This window comes from Delphinapterus leucas, chromosome 8 (genome assembly GCF_059928025.1).
Source record: "Delphinapterus leucas isolate spDelLeu-1000000601 "Yukka" chromosome 8, BTC_Dleu_Yukka2, whole genome shotgun sequence".
NCBI lineage: Eukaryota > Metazoa > Chordata > Mammalia > Artiodactyla > Monodontidae > Delphinapterus > Delphinapterus leucas.
Genome location: NC_143136.1, coordinates 59648647 through 59666948, shown reverse-complemented (window position 1 = coordinate 59666948; position 18302 = coordinate 59648647). Strand labels below are relative to the sequence as shown.

General features: G+C 40.9%; 1 protein-coding gene across 4 annotated transcripts in view; it reads left to right on the top strand.

Moving 5' to 3' along the window:
• The window catches only part of MAP3K20 (mitogen-activated protein kinase kinase kinase 20), a 176259-nt gene extending 158914 nt beyond the window's left edge, over positions 1-17345 (top strand). The window contains exons 17-20 of one of the 4 annotated variants that reach the window (XM_022570053.3): positions 160-276; positions 2619-2693; positions 5219-5369; positions 12722-17345. In XM_022570053.3, coding sequence (XP_022425761.1) covers positions 160-276; positions 2619-2693; positions 5219-5369; positions 12722-13422 — 1044 coding nt within the window. In that variant the 3' untranslated portion in view covers positions 13423-17345. The remainder of the gene's footprint in view (positions 1-159; positions 277-2618; positions 2694-5218; positions 5370-12721) is intronic. The other 3 variants (XM_022570055.2, XM_030760385.2, XM_089916660.1) reach the window with 3 other exon arrangements.
• The last annotated feature ends 957 nt before the right edge of the window (positions 17346-18302 follow it).

The window sequence follows — 18302 nt, the reverse complement described above, 5'->3', positions numbered from 1 at the left end:
ATATAGAAAGAGATCAAATTTCATGTCCTTTTATTGATAAAGAAAAAAAAAACACTCCAGTAATACTTCATTTAGAATACGCCATGTGTTATAAAACATTGAGACAAAAAAAAAATGGTTTTACTTTCTCAAATTCTGTAATTTTTCTTTTAATTCCAGGATTGTAAGTGGAAAATGTATATGGAAATGGATGGGGATGAAATTGCAATAACCTACATCAAAGATGTGACATTCAACACTAACCTACCTGATGCAGAGATTTTAAAGATGACAAAGGTAGAGTTCTATTTACGGCTTAAAAGCTTTTTTGAATTCACAGATATCAAACAAAGACATTAAAATACCGCAGCAGCGTGCTTTTGTGCCTGTGATGCTCATACCAGCTCAGCCTCAAGCTGGCTGTTGAAAGGTACATTGTATTTAGCAGATTGAGATCATAATAGTTTTTTGTTAAAATTCCACTTACGCCATGTGAACTAAAAAGTACTACAAAAAAGTGTTGTTTAATTTTTTTTAACTTTCTTCTACATTTCTTTATGTGTATTCCGTCATTTATTAAAGGAAAGAAAATGCTAATGATGTAAGTGTTTACCTCGAATTTGGGGTCATTTTCAACTTTTAAAAACTTGTCAGTAGAAAGGCTTTCTTGGTGGTGGTGAATTTCTTGAAGAACTGAGATGAGATTATTCATGAGGCACATGTTGAAGTCTTCATGGCTTCCTTGGGTTCACACCTATGAATTCCTGGAGTGGCCAGAGAGCATCTTACTACTTTGGGGTCAATGGTACAAGCACGCCCATTAAAACACTGAAGACAGTCTTAGAGAAATGCTTAGCTTCTCTTCAACATGGAAAAATTCAAATCTGTCAATAATACTGAAAAAATACATATAAGACTTCAATTGTAGAAGGTCAGCAACTCAGGTGAATAACCATGATGTCAATAGGACAGTCACCCTAAACGTCACATAGCCATTAACTCTAGTACACTCGTGACTGTGTATTTGGTTTCAGTGAGGAAAATGGGGCTGGCAGCAAAGAGCCATGGTACAAACACAAGTGGGGAAGTGCAAAGAGTCTTCAAAGCCACAGCATTAGACTTGCGAATGTGTTCGCTTCCCAGGCATGAGGTTGCTAACCACCCAAGTCCTTTTAATTTAGAAGCATATGCATATTCCTTGTCGGATTGCCCTGAGTAACTGGAAGTTATGTTATTTATCACAAAGGTTGTGATCTGCTTTCACCTTTCCCTTATTCTGTTGGGACAGACTGTGTTTTGGTATCTTGGAGACTGGACACACACTTTCTCTTTCCTCCCCACCTGTGCCATCTGTGGTTGCCGCCAGTTGTTAGTGGCTTCAGTGTCACTGAGAAGCAAGTCATTGCCTGATAACGGAAGGAAGTCACTCAGAACAAAAAGAACGGGGTGGAGTTATAAAACAATACAGGTGCTTCTGCTCTAAGGCCATATAGACATTCTAGAGGAACCATATCTTCTGCAAAATCATGCAGCAACGTTAACGGGGCTTATGGGAAAAACAGTATTGGGGCGGGCCGTTCAAAATCTGTAGAACTTTTTAACATCAACAGAAATAATAAAAATCCTCATTAAGGAAGGAAAAAAAAAAACAGAGAAGATTGATTCTTGTCACAGGAGAGACTAGAAGTTGACTCCATACCCAGACAAACTTTGTCACAAACCTTCCGTCTGTCCCTCTGAGGGCCCATTCATCTTTCCTAAAAATCATTTACTCTCCTCTGAGAGGCCTACATCCCCCTCTTCCCCTTTCTCTATAAAGATGGCATTTAATCCTGAATTCTTTGAGTTACTCATTTTTCCCTGGGTAGCTCCTGTGTATACATGAGGTATACATGTTAATAAAAATCTCTTTGTTTTTCTCTTGATAAAAAAAAAAAGCCCAGTTAAATCTCTACCACATTTGCTTTGTGCCTATCTCATGGCCAGTCATTTGCAGCCTTAAACCTGGAATGATGGGTTGGGGGGTGGGAAGAGAGTGGAGATTCACTTCTAATAAAGACCATTTTCATCAAACTTAAAATAGGATCCAAGGCATAGGCTTCTTTATTACTCATTTATTTTAATATAGTGGAGAAATGTCTTCCCAGTTTCATTTGCACCTGCAGCATTGCCGGGTAGCCTGATAGCAGGGTGGTTATGAAGCCGCTAAACCAGCCACTGCTTGCACCCAAAAAAGTCACTTTAGGGTCTTCTAAGGTTGTTAAGGCTTTCTCTTAATGGTGAGAAAACTTTCCACTGAGGCTTCCAGACATTAGCTTGAGTTAATGACCTAATGATTGGATTGAGTGATGTATCAGAAAAGAGAAGATTGTGGGAGACAAGATTAGCTGTTCACAAACATAGGAAAGGATATGTTATGAAACCAAACCCCCAAACATTAGACATTAGCACGTTGTGAGTAATCACATGTGAACCAACATGAGTTTCCTAATAATCTGACATCATGGCTTTCATGATAACCTGAATCACGCCCTATTTGCCAGCTGTGTACGGCACAGCCGGCCTCCAAGAAACCTGCGCCTGTAGCAGGGCAGGCTGTACGATGGCACTACACCCATCCTAACTTTTGTTTTTTTCAGCCCCCGTTTGTAATGGAGAAGTGGATTATAGGAATAATGGAAAATCAGACTGTAGAATGCACAGTCACATATGAGGTAAGCTTGGCAGGGGGTGGGCACCTGTTGGCTTCACCATCAGTTTCTCCGTAGGGATTTATTTGCTCCCTCAGAGTTCTTAAAACTTATTGGAAGAGAAACTACTTAACCAACATGAGTATGGGAAGATCAATACAATTATTCTAACGAAGTGTTGGGAAGGATTGAGAATGGGATACACTTGCCTAGAGATTGAGGTAGTAATTCATTCATTCATCAGTTAATGATTGAGCACCTTCTGCATACCACGTATGCACGTGTGAGGTACTGGGGATACGGAACAGGGACCAAAACAGAGCTCTGCCTTCTTGGTGCTTAGAGTCTAGGGGTGAAGGTAGATCAGCAATTCTTCACAGAGTGCAACTTCTACTACCATAAGGGGGGTCTACTATCAAAACCAGACTCCACATATTTTATATATGGAAAAATAGAAAAACGTATACTTTAGAAAAATGTGCTATTAAAATTAAAATTCATATATTGAGCAAATACCTACCAACGAGTAACGTTCCGTGATTAGGATAGACTAAATCTCTACTCTCTCGAGGCTTATGTGTACTCCAGTGGGGGAAATAGATGATAAATAAGTAATCTCAGAGTGATAAGTGAGAACCAGAAAATAGTGAGACACGGGGCATTAGATTGGATGGTGAGGGAAGGCTCCTTCGCTGAGGGGGAGGCGACAAGGAACAGCAGAGGAAGGGCAAGTGCAAGTTCCTGAAACACAGAGGGCGTGACAAGGCTAGAGAGGTGGGCGGGGCCGAGCCTAGAGCCTCCAGAGCCGCAGTGAAGAGTTTGGATTTACTGTAAGCACCATGGGAAGCCAGTGGGTGTTTTAAGTAGTCTGCTGCTTTAAATGATCTAATTATGTTTTAAAAATCAGCAAGGTCTTCATGGTGGTGGGAAAATCTGCTTCACGAGGTAGAGAAACCCTGGGGGAACGGGGTGGAGGGAAACAGTTATAGCAGAGTCTTGGCACCCATGGAGATATTAGTATGCAGCTACCCTTAATAGGACATGCCCTCATTCATTCACTCATTTTTTCACCCAAGAAACATTTAATAAGTATTTGCCATGACCTAGGCACTGTAAGAGGAGTTTACACCTGTGTTATCTCATTAACCATGTGCAAATAGTCAAAAATAGGGAGCATTGTCTTCACCTGGCAGCTAGGGAAAACGGGCTCAGAGAGATGAAAGGCGGTCCCAAGGTTTGGGGTAGTCAATGAGAGTCAGTGGAGTCACACCCAGGTCCTCTGACTGTGAATACAGTTTCCACTCTTCCTGTTCTATCTGTTCCCTTCCTAGCAGTAAGGTGAGGGAAGTCAGCCTGGAGTGGGACTTTGTGCGCTGCTGCACTGGGATGGTCTTCTGAGCTGCCAGGGTGTGGCTTTTTAACGTGAGAAATCCAAACCCTGGACAGTCCGCTTATCCAGGGTGACCCGATGCTGGAAGCTAATTAGGACAACAGCAATGATTTATCCTCATCAGCCAGGCTGCACTGCCTGTCAGGGATGAGGCACCTGAGAAAGAGCATTAATTGTCAAAGCGTTGCCTGCAGGGCACAGAACCTAAATAAAAGAAGTTGACTGGTCTTGAGGAACTTGGAATCTGGATTATTCTAGAGCCTGTTGACCAGCCCCCCCCCCCCACTACTAAGGAAAAGCCCTCTTTGAGTAACTGGATAGTCGTAACAGCCAAGTTTCATCTCTACCTGCCTTAGTTCTGGAGATACACCTCACCAAGTTTTTCCTTCTCTTTCTCTCTCTCCTGCCTCTTCCTCCTCTCCTTCTTCCTCCTTCTCAGGCTCCATGATGATACGCTACTTGTGTCTGTAACAGTCACTTCAGGATTTTTTAAAAAATGTATTTTCATAACCGTATCAAATCCTGAGGCTCTTCAATCTAGTCTGATTTGTGACACCTGGTGATGAAGGGGAGCACAGGACAAAGAAAGTGGTGTGTCTTGATCCGGTGTCCTCTCCTTTTTCTAATCCTTATTCTTAATTCTCTATCCTGCCTCACTTTTGCATTTGTTACCCTGTACCCTCCCATGGGGGTAATTAGTCCCACCGACCTACCCACACTCACCCAGTTACCCAGGATGATCACAGGCAGTCCTGGGCAAAATAGTGGTCAGATTTTTATTTATTCAACAAAATATCTGAGTTCAACTACTATAAACAAAAGACATTGTTATGTTTATCATTACTTATTAAACGAAGAGGTAAGTTGAGACTTGCCAACTAACAAATTCTTTTTTTTTTTTTTTTTTTGACAAGTTCTTAGAGAAGACAACCACCTTTTTAACTACTATAGTCCACTAAGGAATAAAGTAGTTAAAATTTTTCTTTTAATCAGATTTACCATATTCAGGCAAACCGTGCAAATATATTACCTAATGCATTATGATAGTGTTCTAAGGAGTTACACTGAAGGGATATGATAACCTGGTTTTCCTTCCTTCCTATTTTATAAACGTGAGTATATTTGGTTGTGGGTTTCTCTCCCTATTTTTTTTGTACAGAGCGATGTTAGAGCTCCAAAAAGCACTAAGCACGTCCATTCAATTCAGTGGAGTAGAACGAAACCTCAGGATGAAGTGAAAGCTGTCCAGCTTGCCATCCAGACGTTATTCCCCAACTCAGAGGGCAACCGTGGAAGCAGGTCTGACTCAAGTAAGTCAGCTGTGCACTAGACATGTTCCAAAGCGGAAATGTCAAATCCTCAGACCAGGGATAAGCGCCAGTCTGTGAATTGACATAGATTTCTAATATAATACTTCCTTCTTCTTTTTTTAGAATATTGGGTTTTATACACAAATTATATGGAAAGTAGTATTTATGGGCTTGGAAATAGGGACATATTATAATAAAGTATAATATTTGGATAACTACCATAAAAGATGAAAATTAGTGATTATTTTATATTGGTAAATAAAACTATGTATGTATATTTATACACATATATATTTAGTTTCCAAAATTGTAGATAAAGATAAGAATCATCTTCCATGTCCAACAAACCTTCCTGTAGAATCACTGCTATCACTGGGGCGACCTCTTGAGTCCGGAGCACCATGGATCCATCAAAGCATAAGAATGATAGGGGTGGGACTTTCCTGGCAGTCCAATGGTTAAGGCTTCGAGCTTCCACTACAGGGGATGTAGGTTTGATCCCTGGTCAGGGAATTAAGATCCCACGTGCTGTGCAGTGCGGCCAAAAAATGACAAAAAAAAACAAAAAGAATGATAGGGGAAGGGAGTGAGGGGGAAAATAAAAGGAAGGAAGGAAGGAAAGAAGGGAGGATAAAGAAAGAGAAAACATGAAATACATATGCTGGGTAGTGGGGACAGTAATTACAGACACTATAAAGAAACCATTTAGAAATAACAGAGGAAAGCAGGCTGACTTGCTGTTGAACTGGTCATTATTTGCTAGCTTCAGGGAAGAAGTTCTGACCTTCACCTTTGCAGGTCCAGAAACTCTAATACAACCCAGAGTCAGACTAACAAACATGCAGGAGATGGATACATAAAACCCCATGCAAATCACTTTTCACCGTGAGAAACATACCTCCCCAACGAACCAGAAACACATGTTTTCTTATCAGTGCCTCTTCTTCCCAATAAGAAAATATACCTGAGAAGCCATAACAGAAGGTTCTTTGGTGGCATGGAAACAAAGTACCCTGATGGCTAGTGTCCCTGAGTTATGAGAGCCTAGCTTCTGTGTCCTCTACTATAAGGACTCGCTTGCCAAGGAGACCAGGTGTGTCTTTTGTTGTTGTTTTTAAATTAATTTATTTTATTTATTTTTGGCTGCATTGGGTCTACGTTGCTACGCCCCGGCTTTCTCTAGTTGCGGTGAGCGGGGGCTACTCTTCATTTTGGTGTGTGGGTTTCTCATTGCGGTGGCTTCTTTTGTTGCGGAGCACAGGCTCTAGGCATGCGGGCTCAGTAGTTGTGGCTCATGGGCTCTAGAGTGCAGCCTCAGTAGTTGTGGTGCACGGCCTTAGTTGCTCCGCAGCATGTGGGATCTTTCTGGACCAGGGCTCGAACCTGTGTCCCCTGCACTGGCAGGCAGATTCTTAACCACTGCACCACCAGGGAAGTCCCAGACTAGGTGTTTTTAAATGCCCATCAGCCACGGGGCCCAGGATCCTGGGCAGTACTCTAAACCCAACAACACAGGTTTTAACTATAATAAAATTTATTGTCTTCCATAACAAGAAGTCCAGAGGTAGGCCGGGCTCCAGGTGCAGTAAGATAAGCTGCTCAACCATGTTAAGGATGAGAAATGAACCTTTCCTTCATTCCACTCTGCCATCCTCAATATGTTGCCTTTGCCCTCAGCCTAGCTCCTCTCGTGTTCACAGTCATCACATAAAGATATGATAAGGCTGAATGGATACAAATACAAGACCCATATATATGCTGTCTAAAAGAAACCCACTTCAGACCTAGAGACACATACAGACTGAAAGTGAGAAGATGGAAAAAGATATTCCATGCAAATGGAAACCAAAAGAAAGCTGGAGTAGCAATTCTCGTATCAGACAAAATAGACTTTAAAATAAAGACTAATAGAAGAGACAGAGAAGGACACTACATAATGATCAAGGGATCGATCCAAGAAGAAGATATAACAATTGTAAATATTTATGCACCCAACATAGGAGCACCTCAATACATAAGACAAATACTAACAGCCATAAAAGGGGAAATCGACAGTAACACGTTCATAGTAGGGGACTTTAACACCCCACTTTCACCAATGGACAGATCATCCAAAATGAAAATAAATAAGGAAACACAACCTTTAAATGATACATTAAACAAGATGGACTTTTAATTGATATTTATAGGCCATTCCATCCAAAAACAACAGAATACACATTTTTCTCAAGTGCTCATGGAACATTCTCCAGGATAGATCATATATTGGGTCACAAATCAAGCCTTGGTAAATTTAAGAAAATTGAAATTGTATCATGTATCTTTTCTAACCACAATGCCATGAGACTAGATATCAATTACAGGAAAAGATCTGTAAAAAATACAAACACATGGAGGCTAAACAATACACTACTTAATAACGAAGTGATCACTGAAGAAATCAAAGGGGAAATAAAAAAATACCTAGAAACAAATGACAATGGAAACAGGACGACCCAAAACCTATGGGATGCAGCAAAAGCAGTTCTAAAAGGGCAGTTTATAGCAATACAATCTTACCTTAAGAAACAGTAAACATCTTGAATAAACACCTTAACCTTGCACCTAAAGCACTTAGAGAAAGAAGAACAAAAAAAACTCCAAAGTTAGCAGAAGGAAAGAAATCATAAAGATCAGATCAGAAATAAATGAAAAAGAAATGAAGAAAACGATAGCAAAGATCAATAAAACTAAAAGCTGGTTCTTTGAGAAGATAAACAAAATTGATAAACCATTAGCCAGACTCATCAAGAAAAAAAGGGAGAAGACTCAACTCAATAGAATTAGAAATGAAAAAGAAGAAGTAACAACTGACACTGCAGAAATACAAAAGATCATGAGAGATTACTACAAGCAACTCTATGCCAATAAAATGGACAACAGGAAGAAACGGACAAATTCTTAGAAAAGCACAACCTGGAAGACTGAATCAGGAAGAAATAGAAAATATGAACAGAACAATCACAAGCACTGAAATTGAAACTGTGATTAAAATTCTTCCAACAGGGCTTCCCTGGTGGCGCAGTGGTCGAGAGTCCGCCTGCCGATGCAGGAGACGTGGGTTCGCACCCCGGTCCAGGAAGATGCCACAGAGCGGCTGGGCCCGTGAGTCATGGCCACTGAGCCTGCGCGTCCAGAGCCTGTGCTCCACAACAGGAGAGGCCACAACAGTGAGAGGCCCGCGTACCGAAAAAAAAAAAAAAAAAATCTTCCAACAAACAAAAGCCCAGGACCAGATGGTTTCACAGGCGAATTCTATCAAACATTTAGAGAAGAGCTAACACCTATCCTTCTTCCAAAATATAGCAGAGGGAGGAACACTCCCAAACTCGTTCTACGAGGCCACCATCACCCTGATACCAAAACCAGACAAGGATGTCACAAGGAAAGAAAACTACAGGCCAATATCACTAATGAACATAGATGCAAAAATCCTCAACAAAATACTAGCAAACAGAATCCAACAGCACATTAAAAGGATCATACACCATGATCAAGTGGGGTTTATTCCAGGAATGCAAGGATTCTTCAATATACGCAAATCAATCAACATGATACACCATATTAACAAATTGAAGGAGAAAAACCATATGATCATCTCAATAGATGCAGAGAAAGCTTTTGACAAAATTCAACACCCATTTCTGATAAAAACCCTGCAGAAAGTAGGCATAGAGGGAACTTTCCTCAACATAAGAAAGGCCATATATGACAAACCCACAGCCAACATCGTCCTCAATGGTGAAAAACTGAAAGCATTTCCACTAAGATCAGGAACAAGACAAGGTTGCCCACTCTCACCACTCTTATTCAACATAGTTTTGGAAGTTTTAGCCACAGCAATCAGAGAAGAAAAGGAAACAAAAGGAATCCAAATCGGAAAAGAAGAAGTAAAGCTGTCACTGTTTGCAGATGACATGATACTATACATAGAGAATCCTAAAGATGCTACCAGAAAACTACTAGAGCTAATCAATGAATTTGGTAAAGTAGCAGGATACAAAATTAATGCACAGAAATCTCTGGCATTCCTATACACTAATGATGAAAAATCTGAAAGTGAAATCAAGAAAACAATCCCATTTACCATTGCAACAAAAAGAATGAAATATCTAGGAATAAACCTACCTAAGGAGGCAAAAGACCTGTATGCAGAAAATTATAAGACACTGATGAAAGAAATTAAAGATGATACAAATAGATGGAGAGATATACCATGTTCTTGGATTGGAAGAATCAACATTGTGAAAATGACTCTACTACCCAAAGCAATCTACAGATTCAATGCAATCCCTATCAAACTACCACTGGCATTTTTCACAGAACTAGAACAAAAAATTTCACAATTTGTATGCAAACACAAAAGACCCCTAATAGCCAAAGCAATCTTGAGAACGAAAAACGGAGCTGGAGGAATCAGGCTCCCTGACTTCAGACTATACTACAAAGCTACAGTAATCAAGACAGTATGGTACTGGCACAAAAACAGAAATATAGATCAATGCAACAGGATAGAAAGCCCAGAGATAAAACCATGCACATATGGTCACCTTATCTTTGATAAAGGAGGCAGGAATGTACAGTGGAGAAAGGACAGCCTCTTCAGTAAGTGGTGCTGGGAAAACTGGACAGGTACATGTAAAAGTATGAGATTAGATCACTCCCTAACACCATACACAAAAATAAGCTCAAAATGGATTAAAGACCTAAATGTAAGGCCAGAAACTATCAAACTCTTAGAGGAAAACATAGGCAGAACACTCTATGACATAAATCACAGCAAGGTCCTTTTTGACCCACCTCTTAGAGAAATGGAAATAAAAACAAAAATAAACAAATGGGACCTAATGAAACTTCAAAGCTTTTGCACAGTAAAGGAAACCATAAACAAGACCAAAAGACAACCCTCAGAATGGGAGAAAATATTTGCCAATGAAGCAACTGACAAAGGATTAATCTCCGAAATTTACAAGCAGCTCATGCAGCTCAATAACAAAACAACAAAAAACCCAATCCAAAAATGGGCAGAAGACCTAAATAGACATTTCTCCAAAGAAGATATACAGACGGCCAACAAACACACGAAAGAATGCTCAACATCATTAATCATTAGAGAAATGCAAATCAAAACTACAATGAGATATCATCTCACACCAGTCAGCATGGCCATCATCAAAAAATTTAGAAACAATAAATGCTGGAGAGGGTGTGGAGAAAAGGGAACCCCCTTGCACTGCTGGTGGGAATGTGAATTGGTACAGCCACTATGGAGAACAGTATGGAGGTTCCTTAAAAAACTACAAATAGAACTACCGTATGACCCAGCAATCCCACTACTGGGCACATACCCTGAGAAAACCATAATTCAAAAAGAGTCATGTACCACAATGTTCGTTGCAGCTCTATTTACAATAGCCAGGAGATGGAAACAACCTAAGTGTCCATCATCGGATGAATGGATAAAGAAGATGTGGCACATATATACAATGGAATATTACTCAGCCATAAAAAGAAACGAAATTGAGCTATTTGTAATGAGGTGGATGGACCTAGAGTCTGTCATACAGAGTGAAGTAAATCAGAAAGACAAATACCATATGCTAACACATATATATGGAATTTAGGGGAAAAAAATGTCATGAAGAACCTAGGGGTAAGACAGGAATAAAGACACAGACTTACTAGAGAATGGACTTGAGGTTATGGGGAGGGGGAAGTGTAAACTGTGACAAAGCGAGAGAGTGGCATGGACATATACACACTACCAAACGTAAAATAGATAGCTAGTGGGAAGCAGCCACATAGCACAGGGAGATCAGCTCGGTGCTTTGTGACCAGCTAGAGGTGTGGGATAGGGAGGGTGGGAGGGAGGGAAATGCAAGAGGGAAGAGATATATGTGTATATGTATAACTGATTCACTTTGTTATAAAGCAGAAACTAGCACACCATTGTAAAGCAATTATACTCCAATAAAGATGTAAAAAAAAAAAAATATGATAAGGCCCACAGGAAATGAGAGGTCAATCCCTTCCCTGTTCTCATGTTTTGGAGTAAGAAAGACTTGCTTAGAAACCCCCTGCAGACTACCTTTCAGGTTGCTATGGCCAGAGCTGAGCACCTTGTGCATTCCCGACCATGGCATCGCTATGTCTGGCTTGGACTAATCAAAGTCTGCCTTAGAGCCAGATGTGGTCAGCTTCCCCCATGCACATGGCTCCATGGAGGGGGTTGGACACTGAACAAAATCAGGGTTCTGTTGGAAGCTAGGATTTCAGAGAAGTCCAAATGAAGGGAAGAAGGCGTGTGGTGGTTGAATGAAGCCTGTGAGGAGTGTCTGAACACAGGAGGTCGCCTGTATCTGGATGCGTCCCTCACCTGAGAGGCGTGAGTCACCTGTGCAGAGCAGTGAGGGAGGCTGCTTGCTGGCAGAGGGAGGTGAGCATGCTCTGTTCCTCTCCAGAAGCTCCATCGGCACAAGCACGGCCAGAGTAGCTCAGTGAGGACACCAGGGAACTCAAGAATGAGGGCAACTCAGGCCCTTGGGAAGACAGAGATCTTAAGTGTGAGGAAGTTGCTTATTCACTGAAATATAGCTTACTAAATGGCTCTTGTTAATTAACCATTTTCTTTTACCATAACTTCTTCCTGTTTGCCATGAAGCTTCATTTTTCATGCAGAAAACATTTCTTATCCCTGAACCTCAGGAATCTCTCCTCTGGAGATATGAACAGTCTTTCTCCCAAACAATGTTTAGCTGTTTCAACTATTAGAACCCAATTTATTTTATCTGCATTTAGGGTTCTTGAGGATTTAAAAGTGCTGGTTGGCAAAAAGCCTTTTGTTTACTAAACATACCTCTGCCATCCAAAGACACTGAAACAGCAATTTCTAGAAATGACAACATGGCTAAGTGGGAACAAGATGGGATTTAGATGCAGAAGGACCTGAGATTATTAACTGAGTGACCATGGGTCCAGTGACTTCACCTCTCAAGCTTTGGTCTCCTCAATTCTAGAATGATATTATTAGTGTTGACCTGAGAAGATTTTTGAAGGGTTAAATGAGATACTATACAAAAAGCCTTTGGAACAGTGCCAAGCATGTAGCATAAATTCAGTAAGTATAAATGTCCTTATTTTTTTTAAGTATTTATAATAATAAAGGAAATGTCCTTATAACTAGCCTAGAATGTCTATGAACGGTAAAACTTTGAGCTTCCCAACTAGGCTTGAAGTATCCTGAGACAGCCTTGTGAATTAGGCATGCAGATTTACTGTAGCTTCAAAGATGTTCATTTCCATTTCTTCCACAGGTGCTGATTGCCAGTGGCTGGATACTCTGAGGATGCGGCAGATTGCATCCAACACCTCCTCACAGCGCTCCCAGAGCAACCGCGTCCTGGGGTCACAATTCTTCCCCTATCTCAATGACCAGGACTCCTATGCGGCTGCTGTGAGACGGACCCAGGTGCCCATTAAGTACCAACAGATAACACCTATAAGCCAGTCCAGAAGCTCCTCTCCTACTCAGTATGGACTGACCAAAGACTTCTTTTCTCTGCATCTCAACTCCAGGGATAGTGACTTTTCCAGTCTTAATACTGACAGCTCTTTAGAGAGGGGTCGATACTCAGATAGAAGCAGGAACAAACACAACCATGCTAGCCTATCGCTCAATTCTTCTCTCAGAGGAAGATTCAGTGGAAAAAGTCAGCATTCCACTCCTTCAAGAGAAAGATACTCTGGCAAATTCTGCAGGGTTTCTCAGTCAGCACTCAACACTCATCAGTCACCCGCCTTTAAGAGAAGCCCAAATGCCTCCCATCAACCCAGGACCATCCCAGGGATGCCTTTGCGCACAGACACCGACTCACGAGCCAATGAAGAGGAAAGCAAAGTCAGCGAAGGGGGATGGACAAGGGTGGAACACCGGAGAAAACCCCACAGGCCCTCTCCTGCCAAGACCAACAGAGAAAGACCCAGAGGAAACTTCCGTGGAAGGAGAAACTTTTGATGAATTGAACTGGTTGAGCTTTTCCTAGCACATTTTTTTTTTAATGTAACGGATTTTGCTAATGTGCTGCCTTCCAAAAGAATTAACAAAAAGACAACCTTTCCATTTTTTGGATTTGGGAAATACCTTCTAAGTGAGACTATAGCCAGAACAGGGCCAGATGATGGGTGTTGGTTGTCCAGTGCAAGTAACTAGACTTAAATATAACCAAACATATTTTATTTCCCTGAATTAACATCTTTAGAGGAGGGAATATACCATTTTATTACCCTAGCCATTGCTGTTCTAGTTAGCAGGGCCTAGACTAGGGTGAGGTTAAATGGAAGAACTTATCTTAAATGGGGCACTCATCTTGGGCGCAAAATTTAAGGGAGGAATCAAAAAGCTCAGTAATCAAGATAAATAATATTCTAGTGTAATATTTAAATAAATGAAAATTAATGCGAAATAACTGTGATAAAGAATCGAAATTCTACATAAAGACAGAGTAAGCATTACTGATTTTTCCTTTTGTCTAAGGCTCCCATATGGCTTGGCAAGGCACTGTTACTGATCCTGTATTTAGAATTTTGATATTTTTTCATCATGTAATTTTTGCATTAATTTTCTCTTTTAAAAATATTGCATTAAAATATCATTTATCTCGATTACTGAGGTGGTTTTTTTTTTAATGCCCCCTTAAATTTTGTGCCCAAGGCAAGTGCCTCACTTGCCTTACCCAATCCCCACACTGCTGGTTAGTATTTATTTTAGTAAGATATTTGGGTTTTTATCACGGTCAGAGCCGACTTGATTTGACTTGTCATTTTTAGGCAATAAAAAAGGTTATTGAACTTAATGTTGATTATGATGCCATATATCATACCTTAAGACTCACCAGAAACCAAAGATCTCAATTGCCTAGGAGATTTGTGGTTATTTCTTTCCCAAAGTTCCCAGGGACTGCCCTTGAATATCATTTTCTATATTTTGCCAAAGGAGGAGCAAAGAGGGGAAAACAACGGTCCATGAAGTCCTCTTGGGATGTCAGCACTCTAAAATCTAAAAGAAAACAGACACAGAACGGGATGATAACATCACAAGCTAAAAGCCAGAGAAATTTAAAATTACCAACAGCCTGTTAGAGCAAGACAGTAAATACCATCCTTATAGCAAGAAAGCTGTAAGCAGCTGGGGGTAAAGAGGCGAATGGTACGGGTGGGCGGAAACTTCCTGCAGTTTAGGACAGGAATTGTGGGATCCAGCTTGGGAAATTCATATTTTTACAAATCAAAGGGTCAGGTGGCAACGAACATATTATATGTCAAATGAATAAGTGTTACTTTCAGTACCTTCTGAGATTCTGTTCAACATTCACTAACGCTGAATATCAAGTGTCCTTTGGCCTGGATAGGATTCTCAATGCTCTGTAGAAATCCACATGACACACTGGCAATTCTGGGGATGGCAGGGGGCTTGGAGGGAGGTCTCTTTTAATAGAAACCGGTCTTCAAGTACATGCGTATATTCCCGGAGTAGCTGCCCTGTTCTAATACAGTGCTTGGGGCCTGGGGGTGGAAACTGCATTTGGGCAGCATTAAAATCTAGGTTATAGGAAATGACCTTTACTTGCGAGGGAAGCTGTGACCTAAACATCAATCCAACAACTCAGTTGTCTAACGCTTATTGTTTGCCACCTGCATTTACAAGCAAAAGCGATGGGAAATGGTGACATCAGACACCGAGGTCCTCTTTTCCACCATGGATAACCAACTTCTCTAAGGTTTTAAGCTCCACTGTGATCCTTTCTCACGAAGCTTGTATCAACCACAGTCTGTTTTCAATTATTTTTTTCCCTTTGTCCTTTGTTCATGTTTAATTTTTTTAAAAGTGAGCTAATACAAAGTATGCTATCTTCATAGCATGCTGCTTCCAAATAAACAATAAAATATTTTCTTTGATTAGAATTTCTGGATAGGGCTTCCCTGGTGGCGCAGTGGTTAAGAATCTGCCTGCCTATGCAGGGGACATGGGTTTGAGCCCTGGTCCAGGAAGATCCCACATGCTGCAGAGCAACTAAGCCCGTGCGCCACAACTACTGAGCCTGCGCTCTAGAGCCCACAAGCCACAACTACTGAAGCCCGTGCGCCTAAAGCCTGTGCTCCGCAACAAGAGAAACCACCACAATGAGAAGCCTGTGCACCGCAACGAAGGGTAGTCCCTGCTCACTGCAACTAGAGAAAGCCTGCGCGCAGCAACAAAGACCCAACACAGCCAAAAATAAATAAACAAATAAGTAAATTTGTTTAAAAAAAAAAAGAATTTCTGGATAAGTAGCTGAATGTATTCTTAACTGGGTCACTCTGATGGGAGCACAAAATGTGGCTCTAATTATTAAACAAAATGCGCATTCTGGGGAATTATTTAAGACTCTGGTTTAAAAGGTATTATGCCAGTGATTGCTTGTTTCATGCTGTTTCCGCTCTTCTTGCTTTCTTGGGCTATTTGTTAGAGAATCCAGCCTGGTAGTAAAATGACTTAATGACCTCATCCCTAGTTAGTGCAGTAGCTGATCACAAAGAGGTTATTCCAACAGTGCACAAAACTGACCACTACATAAGATCTCATGAAAAAATACTTGTCACCTCAATGCTCCCAGCCAAAACCAAACTAAGAACATCTGGAGTCTGCTTCTTGCTTGTAAAGAAATAATAAGAGTGGATGTTATCTTTTTTTTCTAATGATGCTTATTCACCACAAATTGCTTGCCAGGTTGAAAGATGAATGTAAGTCAAGGACAGAGCAAGGATGAACGGGACTTTTTTTTTTCCATCAAGTTAAATCAGTTGCAAGAGGCTGAGTTTATAACAACCACCACCAACACCACCAAAAAAACACACCAGGGATATTTTAAGAGAAAAAAATTATAGTAGGAATAAATTAAGAAAGTATCTCTTTGCGTTGGGCACCTCTATGTGTGGGTGATGTGGTCGACCCTCGTAGGCTTCTGATCAAGCTGGAACAGCTGAGTCTATACTGGTTGCTACCAAAGAGGCAGTCATCACTCCAGGCATTGCCCAGACAAAGCGGGATTTTTGCTCTTTGCACAGTCACTAGACTAGCAATTCTATAGAACTAACCTGAATAATTGAATAATCCCAAATATGGAAAGGAGAACTAGAGATTATTTATCAAGGATACTTTAGAAATAAACATAACCTGGTAATTATTTTCAACCAATTCCTGAATGTAGTTCATAAAAATAATACAAATTAAACAGCCATTTTTTTTTTGTTTTTTTGTTTTACTTTTCGGCTGCGCAGCGTGGCCTGTGGGATCTTAATTCCCTGACCAGGGATGGAACCCACGCTCCCTGCATTGGAAGCCCGGAGTCTTAACCACTGGACCACCAGGGAAGTCCCTAAATTGCCATGTTTCAAAGTATTCACAGTAAAATTTAGAATAGTAAAATCTGAAATGGGATAATTGGATGAAGAAACAACCGCTACAAAAGAAGACTCACAGTGACACAAGTGATAACTGGTAATATTTGGTATGAACAACAGAAAAATTGATATACAAAATCTTCATTGTAAAACTTACATTGAAAAGAACTGATCCCATGGGGGAGGATCAATACAATAAAAAAATTAATATAAAAATGGGAAAATTTTATTATGTTGGATAGAATATCAGGGAATTAAATTGGCATAATGACATTCTTTCTTGACAAACATTTCTCAGTAGTTATAGATTTCTGATCACAATATTTTACTCATAAATATAGAGTCAGAATGTCCTAGGGTCAGGCTTCCCTGGTGGCACAGTGGTTGGGAGTCCGCCTGCCGATGCAGGGGACACGGGTTCGTGCCCCGGTCCGGGAAGATCCCACATGCCGCGGAGCGGCTGGGCCCGTAAGCCATGGCCGCTGAGCCTGCGCGTCCGGAGCCTGTGCCCCACAACGGGAGAGGCCACAGCAGTGAGAGGTCCACGTACCGCAAAAAAAAAAAAAAAAAAAAAAAAAAAAAAAAAGTCCTAGGGTCAAAACATCAAGATCAGGATGTCCAATAATTCAAAATGGCAGGGTCAAAACATCCTGCACACAGCTCAGAGCATTCTGACTTAACTGCAGCTATTCCAATTCAGAAATACCAAATATCTTATAAGCCTTCTAAGTATCTTCTCTGTAATTTAGCATTTCACCTCAACAAGTTGCTGTAGACATGGCATGTTTCTGAAACTCTGGCTCTCAGAAACTGCTCAGTTACAACCATGATTTGGTTGTGCCAGCTTGTTCAGAATGCAACATCGTTGAGATTTGAAATTAGAGACGCTGTAGTGAGGAGGCTTATAAAATCTCTTGCCATCACTTAGATTTGAGAAGCTGCAGTTAAGCCAGGGTGGCCTGGGGAAGTCAGAGCATAAGATCTGGACCCAGCTCTGTCTATTTGCTGTTCCTGGAACTGGTATATGAGATTGCAGAGGTGGAAAAAAATGACAGATCCATGGTCAAAATTGTCAAGGCCTTAGCCTAGCAGGCACCAGTGACCCCTCATTCAATTTTCCTATCCCTTTGACTCACTGGCTGGCCAAATAATGCATGAGCAAATCAAGAGAGTTAAAGAATAAAGTAGACTTGTGACCCCATAGTTCATTCAAAACTAAAATCAAGATTTACTCTCCATAACTGGTGTTCGGTTTACTCAACTCTTCCAAAGAAATTCCTTCCCTACCACCTAGATGAACCTCACTCCGCCCTCACGGTCCAGCTGACGTCCTGTTTCCCCAAAGGCCTCTGTCCACAGTTCCAGCCACTTGACCCATTCTGGACTCCTCTTGGGGGCCTTTTATCACATAGTCCCTTGCACCATTGCTTAACCCTTGTGTTCCCACTCCCCTGA